The sequence below is a fragment of the Chlamydotis macqueenii genome, chromosome 14 (assembly GCF_036417535.1).
Source record: "Chlamydotis macqueenii isolate bChlMac1 chromosome 14, bChlMac1.mat, whole genome shotgun sequence".
NCBI lineage: Eukaryota > Metazoa > Chordata > Aves > Otidiformes > Otididae > Chlamydotis > Chlamydotis macqueenii.
The window spans coordinates 3,167,848-3,186,032 of NC_141569.1; the positions used below are offsets into that span (position 1 = coordinate 3,167,848).

At 53.6% G+C, this 18,185-nt stretch overlaps 1 protein-coding gene across 1 annotated transcript in view; it reads right to left on the reverse strand.

Annotated features, from left to right (window-relative positions):
• Positions 1-17,926, reverse strand: part of LOC104483350 (protocadherin alpha-2) — a 146,282-nt gene extending 128,356 nt beyond the window's left edge. Inside the window, exons 1-3 of the mRNA XM_086759225.1 lie at positions 17,830-17,926; positions 16,725-16,768; positions 13,699-16,329 (exon numbers count right to left, since the gene is read on the reverse strand). Coding sequence (XP_086615351.1) covers positions 13,699-16,329; positions 16,725-16,768; positions 17,830-17,926 — 2,772 coding nt within the window. The remainder of the gene's footprint in view (positions 1-13,698; positions 16,330-16,724; positions 16,769-17,829) is intronic.
• Between the last annotated feature and the right edge of the window lie 259 nt (positions 17,927-18,185).

The window sequence follows — 18,185 nt, forward strand, 5'->3', positions numbered from 1 at the left end:
GTGGGAGTTTTCAGTAAGAGGAGAGAAGAAAGCCAAAGCATTCCATTCCTCTATATTGAAACCCAAGGTTTGCCAACATCTCAAATATAGAGAGCACTTTTTCCCTAGCAAGGGAAATGAGGAGGGAGATGATAGAGGAGAGCTTTAGAGAAGGCTGGCAGCATGATCCAAATTTGGACAACTGTCTGTTTGACCAATAATTACTCCAGATTTAAAAAAAAAAAAAAAAAAAAAAGTTATCATGGCAAATGTCACCAGATCTGCTAGGAACACCACAGAGACAAGGGTGCGAGGACATATGGAAATTCGGGAGATCCTGAGAGAATCCCAGGATTCATGTGCACGAGGACACTTCTTGAGGTTTTCTGCTGGCATCCTGTATTTTGTGCCATGGGAAATGAAATCAGCTAGGCAGATATTCTCCAGTTTTTCCCAATGATAGACACTCCATTCTACCCAGCATCTCCATTTCAATCAGGCAAGATTCTTTCCTGCTCAAGGTCATGATACAGGGAACTAACTGTCTGCTAAATATTGCTTGATTTAGGAGACTAACTGTCTGCTAGACAATGCCTAACAATCCTGTTTGCCTTGAAACTCACTTAAGCTTATCAGGGAGTGGTATTTGTCAAGAAACTGGTATTCGTCAAGGACTAATATGTCAAGCAAAGGACATGATAACAGGAGCTGCAATGTTAGTGTTCCACCACAAATCCGGTCAGAAGTCTTTAAGAAACTCCTGAAATCACCAACCGAAAGGAGAGCATGGGTGAATGACTAAAGTTCATCTAGAGGAAGGTAAGACCCCTGAAGAAGTAAACAACCACCAGACACAGATCTGAAATGCTAGCACAAGTGGTTTTTTTAATAACCCCACCTCACTTATGCATATGTATGTCTGTAAAATGTGCTGTTGGTGTGTGTGCTTTTGGAGGAGCGATCCCCCACGCACCCGGCACCGAATAAACATGCCTGCTTTATAACTCTCTCCGAATCGTAGAGTTTCATCTGCATGTCAGTCACACTCCCCAAGATGCATGCCCAGGCCAAAGTCTCTGCCACTTGGAGCCATCACTGGGGCAGTCAAGTGCACGAAGATTACACCCACCTCCTCAATGCGAACAAACTATCATGAGTTGGACTAGATGACCTTTAAAGGATCCTTCCAACACAAACTATTCTGTCATTCTACGACCATGGCAATATCAACGACTGTGGAAACTACTATCGATGCCCATCACTACACAAGGACAGCACGTTGAAGTGCTGCCCTCCCACAGCCCCTTTTCCAAAATGAAACTCAAAACATTCATCAGACAGTCTTCAGCACTCTGCATCTCACCCACTCCTACCCAACACATTTCCTAGGTCAGGCACGCAGCAGCAGCACAAGGGACTCTCTCTGGTGGGAGACAGTCATAACCTCAAAAGACATTGTGGGCATTTCAACGCCACACATCATCTCAACATCCAGAATGCTTCCAACTCCAGATTCTTGGAGCCTGGAAACAATCCTGGGCAGGAACACTCTGTGCCCATCCTGCCTCTTGCTTTCCTCTAGGCATCTTCCATTCACCACTCTGGCATTCTCAAGAAAAACATGTCATCTCCCATTCTTGTCTTATGACATGGCCCATGATCTTCCCATTAATTTCCAGTTCCCTGAGACAAGTCTTCCCACTCCTCCATGTCACCTTGCACATCAGGTAATGGCCAGGCGCTATCCAGTGACACACTCACCTCTTGAACTGGACAGTTTCCTTTCCCACATCAAGGCTTAATCCAACTTCTGCTTACCCTTCCCATCAATGAGAGCACCAGAAAAAAACACACAGATGATATCACAGACACTGTGTGCAGCAGACTCTGTCGTTGATCCTTCATGTTTTGCAATGCTTCAGCTATCTCGGATGGAAATGTTACACGCCTGGGAGCTCTGTTACACATCTGAAATGTTACACATCTATTTGCAGAGATGGTGTCGGGACAGCTCTAATGGCAATGAGCATTGATTTCCCTCTGTCAGAGGACAACCCTAATGCTGACAAGCAGAGAACTGTCATGAATGATATCTAAAGCAGATGACAGTTTTGGGGATATTTGGAGAAGGCTTCCAAGTTTTCTGCAAGGCAGTCGCAGTTCTATGCAAATATAGAAATACCATCAAACCGGGACGGCGTCCATCACACTATGTTACTTTTCCAGCCAGCAATGTAGGTCTAAAGCATGACTTGAGAGGTTTGGTAACAAGAAATTCCCGTTTCTGTTGCCTACCTTGGGTCACACTCCTCTCCCTGAACACGTTCTACTACTTTGTCGAGTAACAACATACATGGAAAAATAATATAGTCTGTATGATCTCCTCTGCTTTCTTAATCACTCTGGTGGGACAACAAAAAAAGGAAGAAATTGGACTACGGAGAGAGAAAAACCTGAACTCCAACGGTCACAGTGAATCACAGTCTCTCCAAAGAAAGGAAGACAGAGTTTTCCAGCAAAAACCACAAGATACCAGCATGGTCAAAAAAAAACCAACACTAATAAAGCAGCGAGGAGTGAGTCAGGGTCTGTCACCAGCCAGAGCCGGCGTGTCTTGCACTCTGTCAGCAAGCTCGACTCAAAATGCCACACATAAGGAAGCAAGAGCCCCTCAAAAATCAATGTCATGGAACCTCTCGTTGCAATGGGCAGTGATTTCATTCCAGGGGACAAAATCTCACGGGCACATTTATTTCATACACACACAGAGTCAGATTTCTTTCCACCCAAAAGCCAGAGCTGGGGGTCTCAGGAAAGGACCCGAGGACAGATGTAAAGGACCCAATGATATCCTCGGGCACCTGACAAGCACCCACCGCCAGCAGGCAACACGGGCTGAGCCCGGCTCCAAGTAGCGCCTGCTCGGGGGTGGGACAAGGACAAGGGAGAGCAGAAGGGCCATGGGGCGTCGGGGAAAGGGGCGAAAGGCCAGCAAGGGGGGTGCACTGACCGTGTCCAGCAGAGCGGGAGGCTCCGGCTGCTGCTCCTTCGGGGCGGGGCCGGGCGGCGGCGGAGGGAAGTTGGGGCTGAAAACCATCAGGTCGCTCTTGCCCGCACCCTCCGCCACGCACAGGCTCCGGCTCTGCCGCTGCGAGTACGACCAGCTGCCCACTTCGCTGGCGCACACCAGCGTCGCCGGCCCGGGACCCGACAGCACGGCCGCACGCGGCGCCCACCGCGCCGCCCCGTACAGCACCACCGACAGCAGGAACAGGCTCGACACCGCGCAGATGGCCACCACCAGCCACACGTTCGTCGACGACGACGACGCCGATGCCGAGCCGCCCTCCGCGCCCGCCGACGGACGCAGCCCCGCCCCCGACGACGACGACGACGAGCCCGCGGCCGCCAGCGCCGCCTCGCCGCCCTCCACCAGCGACACGCTCAGCGTGGCCGTGGCCGAGCGCGCCGGCTCCCCGTGGTCCCGCACCACGATCACCAGCCGCTGCCGCGGGCCGTCCGCCTCCTCCAGCGCCCGCGCCGTGCTCACCTCGCCGCTGTACAGCCCCACGCGGAACGGGCCCTTCCCCCGCGGCTCCCACAGCTCGTAGCGCAGCCACGCGTTGTAGCCCGAGTCCGCGTCCACCGCGCGGATCTTCGCCACCACCTGCCCCGCCGGCGCCCCCCACGCCGCCCACGCCCACAACGCCCCCGAGCCCGGCTCCGCCGCCGACGACCCCGCCGCCCCGGGACCCGGCCCGCCCCCGCCAGCCGGCAGCAGCGACGGCGCGTTGTCGTTCTCGTCCACCACGAACACCTGCACCGTCGCGTTGCCGCACAGCGGCGGAGACCCCGCGTCCACCGCCCGCACCTCGAACTGCAGCACCTGCACCTCCTCGTAGTCCAACGGCTGCAGCGCCCACAGACGCCCGCTCTCCGCGTCCACCGACACGTAGCTCGACGCCGCCCGCCAGCCCCCGCCCGCCCACGCCGCCCCGACGACGCCCTCCGCCACCGAGTAGCTCACGCGCCCGTTGCCCGCCTCGTCCGGGTCCCGCGCCCACAGCCGCGCCAGCTCCGCGCCCGCCGCGTTGTTCTCCCGCGCCAGCACCGTGTACACGGCCTGCGCGAACGCCGGCGCGTTGTCGTTCACGTCCGACACCGGCACCCGCAGCCCGCGCCTGGCGCCCAGCGACGGCGACCCGCCGTCCTCCGCCCGCACCTCCACCTCGTACTCCGACACCCGCTCCCGGTCCAGCGCCTCCCGCAGCACCAGCGAGTACGACCCCGGCAACGTCGACACCAGACCGAACGGCGCCGCCGGCCACACCGCGCACCGCACACGCCCGTTCGCCCCCGAGTCCCGGTCCGACACGCTCAGCAGCGCCACCACCGTCCCCACCGCCGCGTCCTCCGGCACCGGCACCGACAGCGACGTCACCCACACCTCCGGCGCGTTGTCGTTCACGTCCACCACCTCCACCACCACCTTGCAGTGACCCGACAGCGGGGGCCAACCCATGTCTCCCGCTTCAATTTGCAATTCGTGCAAACGGACGTCTTCAAAGTCCACGGCGCTCGTCAGTCGAATCTCCCCCGTCTTTGGATCAAGGGTGAAAAGATCTCTGCTGCCAACAGGGACTGAACTCACGATGCTGTAAGAAAACTCCTTACTGAGACCCTCATCCGCATCGGTGGCGTTCACCCGCGTCACCAGCGTCCCCTCTGCAGCACTCTCCAGCAGCTGCACTTTGTACACCGACTGGTTGAACTGGGGCGCGTTGTCGTTGGCGTCCAGCACCGAGATCACCAGCTCCATCGTGCCCGACAGAGACGGACGGCCCCCGTCACTCGCCGTCAACACCAAACGGTGCACAGACTCAGTCTCACGGTCCAGCGGTTTCGTCAGTACCAGGAAAAGGGATTCTCGGAATTCTTCACTGCGCTGTAAATCCAAAGCGAAATGCTCGCTGGGGCTGAGGGTGTAGGAGAGCTGCGCGTTGGCTCCAATGTCTGCATCCGACGCGCCCTCCAGCGGGAACCGAGACCCCGGCAGCGACAGTTCCGCGATGCTGAGGTTTTTCCGGGCGGCGGGGAAGAGCGGGGCGTTGTCGTTGATGTCGGTCACCTCCAGCTCCACGTGGAAGACGCGCAGCGGCCGCTCCACCAGCACCTCCAGCCGCAGGGCGCACGGCGCGCTCTTCCCGCACAGCTCCTCCCGGTCCAGCCGCGAGCTCACCACCAGCGCCCCGCTCGCCCCGCTCACCTCCACGCTCGCCCGCCGCCCCTGCGCCACCAGCCGCAGCCGCCGCGCCTCCGCCTCGCCCGCCTCCAGGCCCAGGTCCTGCGCCAGGCGCCCCACCACCGTCCCGCCCTTGGCTTCCTCCGGCACCGAGTACCGCACCTGCCCGCCGCTCAGCGCCCAGGCCGCCTGCAGCACCAGCACCCGCACCGCGGGACCCCAACACATCCCCATACCCGCTGCCGACGCCGACTCCCGCCCGGGCCCCGCACGGCTCCCCGCCGCCGCCCGGACGCACCGCCTCTCCTCACCGCCCCGCGCCGCCCCCCCGCGCTCACAGGCGGCCTCTCCGCCGCACCGGGGCGGAGCCGCCTCGCCGCTCCGCCGCCCTTTCTCAGCCTGCAGCGACACCGTGCGCTGCTCCGCCGCCTCACACGCTCCCCGACATCGCCCGCGCCCCGGACCCGCGCTGCTCAGCTCCGCTCACGCCGCCTCCTCCCGCTCGCCCCTTTCGATCGCTTCTGCTTTTCCTCTTTCCCTTCTTTATTTCCTTTTCTTTCCTTGCTTGCTCTCTGCCTGCATGCATTCCTTTCTCTCCTTCTCCTTTTCCTCCTTCCTTATTCTGTCTTCCCTTCACTTTTCTCCAGTTTAGCTCATTTGTCTACTTTCTTCTCTTCCTTCTTCTCTCTGCTTCCTTCTCTTTCCTCCTTTGCTTTCTTCATTCTTCTCTTCCTTTTTAATTTCGTTCTTGCTCTGCCCTGCCCTATTCTTTACTCCCCTTGCCCTTCTCTTCCCATCCTTCTTTTTTCTTTCCCCCGCTGGTAGTTCCAAAGTCCCCTCCGCCCCCCGGCGGAGAACATCAAGGACAGAGACATCAGCGCTATTTACGGAGTCATCAGCGCTAATTACGAGTCATCAGCGCTAATTACGGAGTTATCAACGCCGAAGCGCGGTACCCTAAGCGAGAAGGAAGTTGGAAAGAGTCCAATTCCATTATTCAACAGACAATAAGAGACACAATGTCGGGGCAGCCTGCTAAATCTCCTTTATGGCTTCTTCCTTCCTTTCTTTTCTTTGTCATCTTCCTTCTACCTTGATGATTCCTTCCTAGCTCGCTTTTGTCTTCCTCCCTCCCTCTGTCCCTCCCTTCCTCCCTCCGTTCCTCGCTCCCTCCCGCCCTTCCTCACTTCCTTCCCGTCTGTTTTGGTAAACTATTTGATCATTTTTATCCTTTCTCTCTTCTTTCTCTCTATTGCTCTTTTGTTTGCTTCATTCTTCCTTGCTTTTCTTTCTCTCTGTTCTGTTCTCTCTCCCTCTCCTGACCTCCTCTTCTCTTCTTCTGCCCTTTACCACTATGTTTTCTAGATCACTACATCACACCCGCCACGGAGGACGGACATGCCCGAGGGAAACAGTTCCTTCCTCTTCCTCTTCCTCACCACTTTTCACCGAGTCTTGCACAGGGTCCCGAAGTATCAAGGATGCCGAGGTCCTCAACTCCAATCATGCCTGCACAGACAACGTCACTGCATGCTAGTAATCTCCTCTACCATTCCTTCATTTAGTCATTCCTTTCTTACTCTTCCTCCTTCCCTTTCACCCTTGCTTCCTTTTCCCTTACCTAAAGTACCTCAGTTCCTGCTCCCTTCCTATTTCTTTCATTCTTTATTTCCCTTTGCTCTTCTCTTCCTCTTCTTTTTTTTTTGTTCTCTCTTCCTCTCTCTTCTCTCTTCACTTCCTCTTCTGTCCTCTCTTCCATTCCTCTTTACTCTTTCTTTATTCTTTTCTTTCTTTTCCTGTTTCATTATTTGTCTGTGCTGTCCCATCCTTGACTCGTGTTCTCCACTACTTCCATCCATGTCTCTTCTTTTTCCCTTTCTCAAAATAATTTCCACATGACTATGCCACATTTGCCATGAAGCATGGAAAAGTTCTTTGGCAACAGCTCTTGTTTTCCTTCCCTTCCACCTTCCATGCCTTCAGACAGGGAACAAACTTCCTTCTTTCCTCCATTCTGTGCAACACAGACAGACTGCTCCTGCACCTCCCCTTCCCTTCACCACACTCTTCAGCCTCCAGTCCTCTCGAGGACCCACCAAATAACAGAACAAGACCATTATACAGCAAAGAACAGCTCTGCTACATCACTCTGCCCCGTATTCTTGGATGTCTCTGCAAACACGATTCGATGACTTGGAACAACACAAGTGAGTCCTTCAGCAGCCTGTCACAGCCGAGACTGCCAATCCACCACAAAGGCTGAAAAAGTAAGTGACAACCACAGCTCCCGAGCAGTCATTATGTACCTCGATGGAGAGCTGTTCGATATTGGTCTATGAACATTTGGTCAATCCAACATAAAGAAACCACCACTGAACAGAAACAGCAGTACATCTGTCTCTCAAACTTGGCTTCTTTATTGAGCACCTTACCTGTAGCATCACTGGATGCTTCGTCAGAGTAATAAATATTTTCAGGAACAAAGGTTTGGTTTTAAGGAACATTTTCCCTTCTGGAGAACCTGAATAAAAAAAAAATTTACTCATGTTCTGCAAAACCTTGAAATCACTGGACAGCATGTAGGGCCCTTTAGGTACTTCTGTCACAGGGGAAGCAGAAGGGAGATCTGAAAGCTAAGGACATTCTCTCAATGTCAACCTCAGCTCAGGAGAGTGGAAAAACCTTCCCACACACTGATGGCACCAGCTCAAAGCTCTGCAACCAGACAGCCAACAAACTCCTGCCGTCTGCATCTCAGCCACTGTTACCAACACACCGTGAAAGTCAAAGAAGAAAAAAAAAACAAAAGGGTGGGAGGTTTCACTAAGACAAATAAGAAAACCAATCAAAGACATTCCACTATATTGAAACATCAGGTTGGCCAACATCTTGAAAATAGCATCTTTTTCCACTCTGTTGCAAGACTGAGGAGATATTCAGAGAAGGATGACAGCATGATCCAAATATGGAAAACCTTCTCTTGGACCTACTACATGCCACATCAAAAGCAAGGGATTAAAGGCGTCTATGGCAATTAACTTCCCAAGCAGTACTACCACAGATCAACAGTGCATGAGGACATGCAGAACTTCTGGAGGTCCTGAGAGGGACCCAGGCAAGCAGCCCTGTGTCCCAGGCCTCTTCTCAAGGTTTTCTGCTGCCATCGTCTATCCCATGCCATGGCAAATGGCATCTCCACAGCTAAGCAGACATTCTCCAGTTCTTCCCCAGTGTCACAGTCTGTGTTTTACCCATCATCTCCATTTCCATCACACAAGATTCTTCCTCACTAAGTCACTGTCCCCATGACGATGTCCAAGCCGTACTCAGAGACGCTAGGACCATCACTGCCACAATAGCCAAATACTGCTCCACCACAAGAACATGCCCCAGATTCAAACCCCACTCTGATCATGACACAGACCTTTGCACATCCTCACCTTTGCTCATCATTGACACAAAGAACATATGGATGGATCAAAGACACTCACTGTCTGGTACACTCTTCCCAGACACCTCAAATTCATTCTAAATACTTTGTGCATTTCAGCAATCAGAGAAAGAAACACCACAAGAGCTGCACATTAGAGTTCTTAAAGATTCTGTGATTAGAGCTGTGACAGCTCTGATCCCACTCTGCACAGATCTTATCCTTCAAGAGAACCACACAAAAGGTTGAAGCACAAGCTTAAATACAATGTCAATTGGGTGGAAAAATTCATACCATAGAAAACCAGAGCAGAGCGGCTGCATAAGGTTTGGTGTGTATGGGCACATATCAGAATGAGCCATGTGTAAGAAGACACACCACCTCTACCCACACCAACTGTGCAAGTCCACAAGTAGGGGAAGTCAAAACCACTAAGATTACACCCACCTCCACATGCGCCATTACAAATCCTGCCTGAGGAGCAAGCAACTATCATGGCAACATCAACAGCTGTGGGCTTCCACATAGAACAATATTGAACAAAACAGCTGCACAGCTCTGCAGGGTTTGGGACACATGCACACATGTCAGAATGACTTATTATTGACAAGGGGACACATCTCTACCACTGCCACCTGTTCAAGTGCATAAGAAGGGAAAGCGCTCAAACATCGAGCACTCAAAGCTCACACCTTGCTCCTTACCTCCCCTCACAAATCCTGCCCAAGGAGGATCAAGTAACATTCAACGCAACATCTCCCTTGACATGCCTGAGGGACAACATGCCATTCAGAGGGACCTGGACAACCTTGAGAAGCGGGTTAACATTAATGAACAAAGTTCAACAAGGCCAAGTACAACGTCCTGCACTTGAGTCAGGACCTAGGTATCAATACAGGCTTGGCGATTAAGGGATTGACTGCAGACCTCAGAAGGACTTACGGGTGTTGGTTGATGAGAAGCTCAACATGAGCTGACAATGTGTGCTTGCAGCTCAGAAAGCAAACTGCATCTCAGGCTGCACCAGAAGAAGCATGGCCAGCAGATCAAGGGAGGTGATTCTGCCCCTCTGCTCCGCTCACGTGAGACCCCACCCACAGCACTGTGTCCAGCTCTGGAGCCCCAACATAAGAAGGATGTGGACCTGTTGGAGCAAGTCCAGAGGAGGGCCACAGAAATGATCAGAGGGCTGGAGCACCTCTCCTATGAGGAAAGACTGAGAGAGTTGGGGCTGTTCAGCCTGGAGAAGAGAAGGTTCTACAGAGGCCTTCCTGTCAACTTTTGATACTTAGAGACAGCTTAAAAGAAAGATGGGAACAGACTGTTTAGTGGGGCCTGTAGAAAAAAGACAAGAGCGTATTTCCTTGTAGTTAATTAAGTAATTAATTATACTATTAACAAATAATTAATATTTCTTATTAATTAATTATTAAGTAATAATTAATAAAATAATTATTGATGTTAATTAAGTTATTCCAAGTTAGTAAAGAGCAACTTCGAGGGAACTTTAAGCCTACCTCTAGATATTTAGAAAAACTCCACAAATTCTGTTACTAAAAGGTATTTTCTGTTCTCCACTTTTATGGTCTTCATCAGGAGCTAATCTCAGTGTACATTCTTCCACCATCTGAACACCTGTTTGCTCTAGGAAAATCCTCTCTGCAGGTGTATTCCTCCTTGGCATGCTATGCCTCAGTGAAAAAGTTTTAAACCGAAAGAGGGTTGATTTGGACTAAACATAAGGAAGAAATGTTTTATGCTGAGGGTGTTGAAACACTGGCATTAGGTTGCCCAGAGAGGTGGTAGATGCCCCATCCCTGGACACATTCAAGGCCAGGTTGGACGGGGCTCTCTGCAACCTGATCTGGTTTAAGAAGTCCCTGCTCATTGCAGGTGGATTGCAGGAGATGACCTTAAAAGGTCCTCTCCAACCCAAGCTATTCTATGATTCTCTGGACACCCAACACACCCACTCCAAGAAAACCATTACGGTCCTTTCTACACCCACACTTGCTATCACCTGTCCTAAATGGGCCTGGAAGCAGCAGGAAAGGAATGAGAGGAGGCAGTGGGGCTTTCATCATCCAATACAGTCAACATTTAGTTGATCCAACATAAAGATACCTTGACTAAACAGGAACTAAAGTACATCTGCCTCTCAAGCACAGCCTCTTCAGGTCTCCCAAACACAGGGTTACTTGTAGCATTACTGGCTGTTTCTTCAGAAAAGAAGCATTTTGAGGACAGGTGAGTTGCTTCTAAACGACATTTTCCCTTGATGTTATTAGTGCTTTCTGGCGAAGCTGGACACAAAAAAATTACACAGCTTCTCCAAAAACTTTGCAACTACTGTTCAGTGCACCATGCCCCTTCTATCACAGGGGAAGCAGATGTGACACCTGAGAGTTAATGATATTCTAGTAATGTCAGCCTCAGCTTGGTATAGTGGAAAAACATCCCCCACACTGATGGCCAGCCACCCAATCCTCTGCAACCTCAGAGCTGCCAAAATTCTGCCCTCTGCATCTCATCCACTGTTACCAACACACTGTAACATTGACAACGCATTGTAACACATCGTAACAGCCTCTGTTACCAACACAAGAGTGGGAGTTTTCGGTAAGAGGAGAGAAGAAAGCCAAAGGATCTAATTCAACTCAACTGAAACCCAAGGTTTGCCAACATCTGAAATATGGAGAGCACTTCTTCAAATCCCTAGCAAGGGAAATGAGGAGGGAGATGACCGAGGAGAGCTTTAGAGAAGGCTGGCAGCATGATCCAAAGTTGGAAAACCTTCTGTTTGACCAATAATTATTCCAGGGGGGAAAAAAAAAAAAAAAAAAGTGATTATGGCAAATGTCACCATATCTGGTAGCAACACCACAGAGACAAGATTGCGAGGACATGTGGAAATTCTGGAAAGTCTAAACCTTCTTGAGGTTTTCTGCTGGCATTCTCTATTTTCTGACATGGGAAATGAGATCGGCTAGGCAGATATTCTCCAGTTCTTCCCCAATGACAGAGATGCCATTCTAACCAGCTTCTCCACTTCCTTCAGGCAAGACTCTTTCCTACTCAAGGCCACAGTCCCTGTGATGTATGCCCAGGCCAATATCTCTGCCACTTGGAGCCATCACTGGGGAAGTCGAGTGCACAAAGGTTACACCCATGCCCTCAATGCAAACAAGCCATCATGGGGTTGGACTAGATGACTTTTAAAGGACCCTTCCAACACAAGCTACTCTATCTTTCTATTATTATGGCAACATCAATGTCTCTAGATGATGTTTCTATAGAAACTCCCATAGATGCCTACCATTACACAAGGACAGCAGGTTGAAGCACCACCCTCCCACAGCCCCTTTCCGAAATAGAACTCAAAATGTTCATCAGACAGTATTCAGCACTCTGCATCTCACCCACTCTTACCCAACACATTTCCTAGGTTAGTCATGCAGCAGCAGCACAAGGGACTCTCTCTGGTGGGAGACAGTCATAAACTCAAAAGACATTGTGAGAATTTCAATACCACACACAATCTCAACATCCAGAATGCTTCCAACTCCAGATCCTTGAAGCCTGGAAACAATCCTGGGCAGGAACACTCTGTGCCCATCCTGCCCCTTGCTTTCCTCTTAGCATCCTCCATTCGCCTCTCTGGGACAGATGCTTTCAAGACAAACACATCATCTCTCATTCTTGTCCTATGACATGGCCCATGGTCTTCCCATTAATTTCGAGTTTCCTCAGACAAGTCTTCCCTCTCCTCTAGGCCACATTTCACATCAGGTAATGGCCAGGCTCTATCCAGTGACACACTCACCTCTCGAACAGGACACAATTTCCTTTCCCACATCAAGGCTTAATCTGACTTCTGCTTACCCTTCCCATCAATGACAGCATCAAAAACCCCACATAGATATCACATACACTTTGTGCAGTAGACTCTGTCGTTGATCCTTCATGTTTTGCAAAGTTTCAGCTATCTCAGATAGAAATGTTACACGCCTGGGAGCTCTGTTACACATCTGAAGTGTTACACATCTATTTGCAGAGATGGTGTCGGGACAGCTCTAACGGCAACGAGCATTGATTTCCTTCTGTCACAGGAAAACTCTAATGCTGACAAACACAGAACTGTCATGAAGCAGAAGACAGCTTTGGGGACATTTGAAGAAGGTTTCCAAGTTTTCCATAAGGCATTTGCAGTTCTGTGCAAATATAGAAATACCATCAAACCCGGACAGCGTCCATCATACTATGTCACTTTTCCAGCCAGGAACGTAAGTCTAAAGCATGACTTGGGGGGTTGTTAACAGGAAAAAAAATTCATGTTTCTGATGCACACCTTGCATCACACTCCTCTCCCTGAACACTTTCTACTACTCTGGAGAGGAAAAACAAACGTGAAAAAATAATATAGGAAAAGTCTCTATGGCCTTCTACTTTCTTAATGACTCTGGTGGGCCAAGAAAAAAAAATAAGAAATTACACCATGGGGAGAGAAAAACATGAAGTCCAATGGTCTCGCAAAGGAAAGGAGGACAGACTTTTCCACAAGAAACCACAAGATACTAGCATGGTCAACAGGCAGCAACACTAATAAGGCAGTGAATAGGGCTTGGGGGAGCGTCACCAACCACAGCCTGCCTTTCTTGAATTCAATCATTAAGCTCAGTTGGAAATGCCACACACCAGCCATCAAAGAGCCTCTCAAAAGTTGATCTCGTGGTACCTTTCATCACAATTGGCAGTGATTTTATGCTACAGGAGAACAACTCACAGACACATTGATTTCATACACACACAGAGTCACATTTCCTATGCAAGCCAGAGACGAGGGGCTCAGGCAAGGATGTGAGGACAGAAACAAAGATCCCATTGACATCCTCAGGCACCCGCCAAACACCCACTGCCAGCAGGCCCTGCAGGATGAGCCAGGGTCCCAGCAGCGCCTGCCCGGGGATCGGGTGAATAGAAGGGTGAGGAGAAGGGCCATGGGGCGAGAGGAGAAGGGGCAAGAGGCAAGCAAAGGAGGGCCACTCACCGTGTCCAGCAGAGCAGGAGGCTCCGGCTGTGGCTCCTTCGGGGCGGGGCCGGGCGGCGGCGGAGGGAAGTTGGGGCTGAAAACCATCAGGTCGCTCTTGCCCGCACCCTCCGCCACGCACAGGCTCCGGCTCTGCCGCTGCGAGTACGACCAGCTGCCCACTTCGCTGGCGCACACCAGCGTCGCCGGCCCGGGACCCGACAGCACGGCCGCACGCGGCGCCCACCGCGCCGCCCCGTACAGCACCACCGACAGCAGGAACAGGCTCGACACCGCGCAGATGGCCACCACCAGCCACACGTTCGTCGACGACGACGACGCCGATGCCGAGCCGCCCTCCGCGCCCGCCGACGGACGCAGCCCCGCCCCCGACGACGACGACGACGAGCCCGCGGCCGCCAGCGCCGCCTCGCCGCCCTCCACCAGCGACACGCTCAGCGTGGCCGTGGCCGAGCGCGCCGGCTCCCCGTGGTCCCGCACCACGATCACCAGCCGCTGCCGCGGGCCGTCCGCCTCCTCCAGCGCCCGCGCCGTGCTCACCTCGCCGCTGTACAGCCCCACGCGGAACGGGCCCTTCCCCCGCGGCTCCCACAGCTCGTAGCGCAGCCACGCGTTGTAGCCCGAGTCCGCGTCCACCGCGCGGATCTTCGCCACCACCTGCCCCGCCGGCGCCCCCCACGCCGCCCACGCCCACAACGCCCCCGAGCCCGGCTCCGGCGCCGACGACCCCACCGCCCCGGGACCCGGCCCGCCCCCGCCAGCCGGCAGCAGCGCCGGCGCGTTGTCGTTCTCGTCCACCACGAACACCTGCACCGTCGCGTTGCCGCACAGCGGCGGAGACCCCGCGTCCACCGCCCGCACCTCGAACTGCAGCACCTGCACCTCCTCGTAGTCCAACGGCTGCAGCGCCCACAGACGCCCGCTCTCCGCGTCCACCGACACGTAGCTCGACGCCGCCCGCCAGCCCCCGCCCGCCCACGCCGCCCCGACGACGCCCTCCGCCACCGAGTAGCTCACGCGCCCGTTGCCCGCCTCGTCCGGGTCCCGCGCCCACAGCCGCGCCAGCTCCGCGCCCGCCGCGTTGTTCTCCCGCGCCAGCACCGTGTACACGGCCTGCGCGAACGCCGGCGCGTTGTCGTTCACGTCCGACACCGGCACCCGCAGCCCGCGCCTGGCGCCCAGCGACGGCGACCCGCCGTCCTCCGCCCGCACCTCCACCTCGTACTCCGACACCCGCTCCCGGTCCAGCGCCTCCCGCAGCACCAGCGAGTACGACCCCGGCAACGTCGACACCAGACCGAACGGCGCCGCCGGCCACACCGCGCACCGCACACGCCCGTTCGCCCCCGAGTCCCGGTCCGACACGCTCAGCAGCGCCACCACCGTCCCCACCGCCGCGTCCTCCGGCACCGGCACCGACAGCGACGTCACCCACACCTCCGGCGCGTTGTCGTTCACGTCCACCACCTCCAGCTCCACGCTGCAGTGACCCGACAGCGGCGGGGACCCTTTGTCTCTCGCTTCAATCTCCAGGTCATACGACGGGACGTCCTCGAAATCCAGCTCACCGGCAGTTCGTAATTCCCCGGATTTACTGTCAATTATGAACAACTCCCGAGCTTTGGCAGAAACCGTGTCGCCAAACAAAAAATATATCTCCTGATTAATTCCCTCGTCTTTGTCTGTCGCTGTCAGCTGGATAAGCACAGTTCCCGCTGCAGCGTTCTCCGGCAGCTGCACTTTGTACACCGACTGGTTGAACTGGGGCGCGTTGTCGTTGGCGTCCAGCACCGAGATCACCAGCTCCATCGTGCCCGACAGAGACGGACGGCCCCCGTCACTCGCCGTCAACACCAAACGGTGCACAGACTCAGTCTCACGGTCCAGCGGTTTCTTTAACACGAGGACCAGTGACATTTTGTTTTCCTGTTTGGATTTCACTTCCAAAGCGAAATGCTCGCTGGGGCTGAGGGTGTAGGAGAGCTGCGCGTTGGCTCCGATGTCTGCATCCGACGCGCCCTCCAGCGGGAACCGAGACCCCGGCAGCGACAGTTCCGCGATGCTGAGGTTTTTCCGGGCGGCGGGGAAGAGCGGGGCGTTGTCGTTGATGTCGGTCACCTCCAGCTCCACGTGGAAGACGCGCAGCGGCCGCTCCACCAGCACCTCCAGCCGCAGGGCGCACGGCGCGCTCTTCCCGCACAGCTCCTCCCGGTCCAGCCGCGAGCTCACCACCAGCGCCCCGCTCGCCCCGCTCACCTCCACGCTCGCCCGCCGCCCCTGCGCCACCAGCCGCAGCCGCCGCGCCTCCGCCTCGCCCGCCTCCAGGCCCAGGTCCTGCGCCAGGCGCCCCACCACCGTCCCGCCCTTGGCTTCCTCCGGCACCGAGTACCGCACCTGCCCGCCGCTCAGCGCCCAGGCCGCCTGCAGCACCAGCACCCGCACCGCGGGACCCCAACACACCCCCATACCCGCTGCCGACGCCGACTCCCGCCCGGGCCCCGCACGGCTCCCCGCCGCCGCCCGGACGCACCGCCTCTCCTCACCGCCCCGCGCCGCCCCCCCGCGCTCACAGGAGGCTTCTCCGCCGCACCGGGGCGGAGCCGCCTCGCCGCTCCGCCGCCCTTTCTCAGCCTGCAGCGACACCGTGCGCTGCTCCGCCGCCTCACACGCTCCCCGACATCGCCCGCGCCCCGGACCCGCGCTGCTCAGCTCCGCTCACGCCGCCTCCTCCCGCTCGCCCCTTCCGCTCGCTTTCTCTGCCTTTGTGCTTGCTCTTCGCTTCCATACATCCCTTTCTTGCCTTCTTCCTCTGTCTTCGTCTCACTTTCCTCTTTAATGGTACTTTCTTCCATCAGTTCTCTTTTTTCTTTTTTTTTTTCCCGCTCTTTCTCTTCCTTTCTATTTCTACTACCTTTTTCTTCCATCCTTCACTTTCCTCTGTTCTGTCTCCTTCTTCTCTTCCTTCTTCTTTCCATCTTGTGCTGCTCTATTCTATTCCTTAGTCCCATTTCCCTTCCCTTCTTTACCTGCGCTGGCAGCTCCACAGGCGCTTCCGCCGCCGCGACGGCGACTATCAAAAACGGATTAGTCCGCGCCAATTATGGGCCGTCAGCGCCAGAGCGCAGTACTCTAACCGAAGAGGAGCTGTTAGAGACCAACTCCGTTCAACGTGTTGAGATAAAGTCACTGCACCCTGGTATTTCTGTCTTCTTACTTTTTTTTCCTTTTTTTTTCCTCCTCCTTTCTATCCTTCTTTATTTCTCTCCTTCCCCTCCTTTCTGTGTGGAGTGGTAGTGTCTGTCAATGCTAGCAAACTCATCTAATGTTTTTTATTTTCTTTATCTTCTTTTCCTCTTTTTTCTTGCTTCGTTCTTTGCTTCTATTTCTCTCTGCTGTTGCTTCTGTTTTTCCTTCTCTGCTTACTCCTCTTTCTCCTTCTCCTCTCTTCCCTGTCCTCCTCTTTTTTCTTTTTCCCTTTTTTGCTTTTTCCTTGCATACAGTCCTTTTTTTTTTTTTTGCCATCTTCCTTTCTCTTTCATTCCTTCTTCTTTTCCTTCCTTCCTTCCTTCCTTCCTTCTGTTCCTTTAACTTCCCCTTATCTTTTTTTCTCTTCCATACTTCTTTTCCTTTGCTTCCTTCTCTTTTTGGCCTCCCCCTGCCCTGTCCTTTCCACCTCTTCTCTTCTGCTTCCATCATCATCTCTTCTTTTCCCCCACTACTGAAAGATTTTCTACATGTGCACACCACGCTCGACATGAAGCATAGACATGCCCTTTGGCAAGAGCTCTCGTTCCCCTTCTCTTCCATCTTCCATGTCTACAGAGGGGGAACAAACTTCTGGCTTTCCTTCACTCTATGCAACACAGACAAACTGCCCCCGCACCTCCCATCCTTCTCCTTCTGGAAGAAGACCACACTCTTCAGCCTCCAGTCCTCTTAATGACCCAGAAAATAACAGTGTAAGGGCACCATATGGCAAAGAACAGCTCTGCTACATCAGAACAGAATCCACCACCCTCAGAAATACAAGCCTACAACCCACGTATTTTGACATCTCTGCAAGCAGGCTTAAAACAGTCCAAACGCACAAGGGGCTGTTTCTTAGGGAAATCAAAACCACCACAGACTCACACGACAATCCTCCAGGAAGGCTGAAAAATAAGGTGTCAACCACAGCTCCCAAGTACTTGTCACCTATATCAATGAAGAGCTGTTTTCCTGGCCTCATCTTCCGCCTGCACGACAAATGGAAAACTCTTGCTCTCCCTTTGAGGCAGGCATGCACTGCCCAAACAGCACAGGGCATCAGTCCCCTCGGAATACCTCTCACTCATCAGCATGAGCCACCCGTCACACAGACATACAAAAGCCATGAGAGTAACAACACAGCACTTTCACTGAGAACATCCAGACAGACAATTTAATAGGTCTTGCAGTGATAGGACAAGGGGTAATCGTTTTAAACTAAAAGAGGGTTGATTTGGACT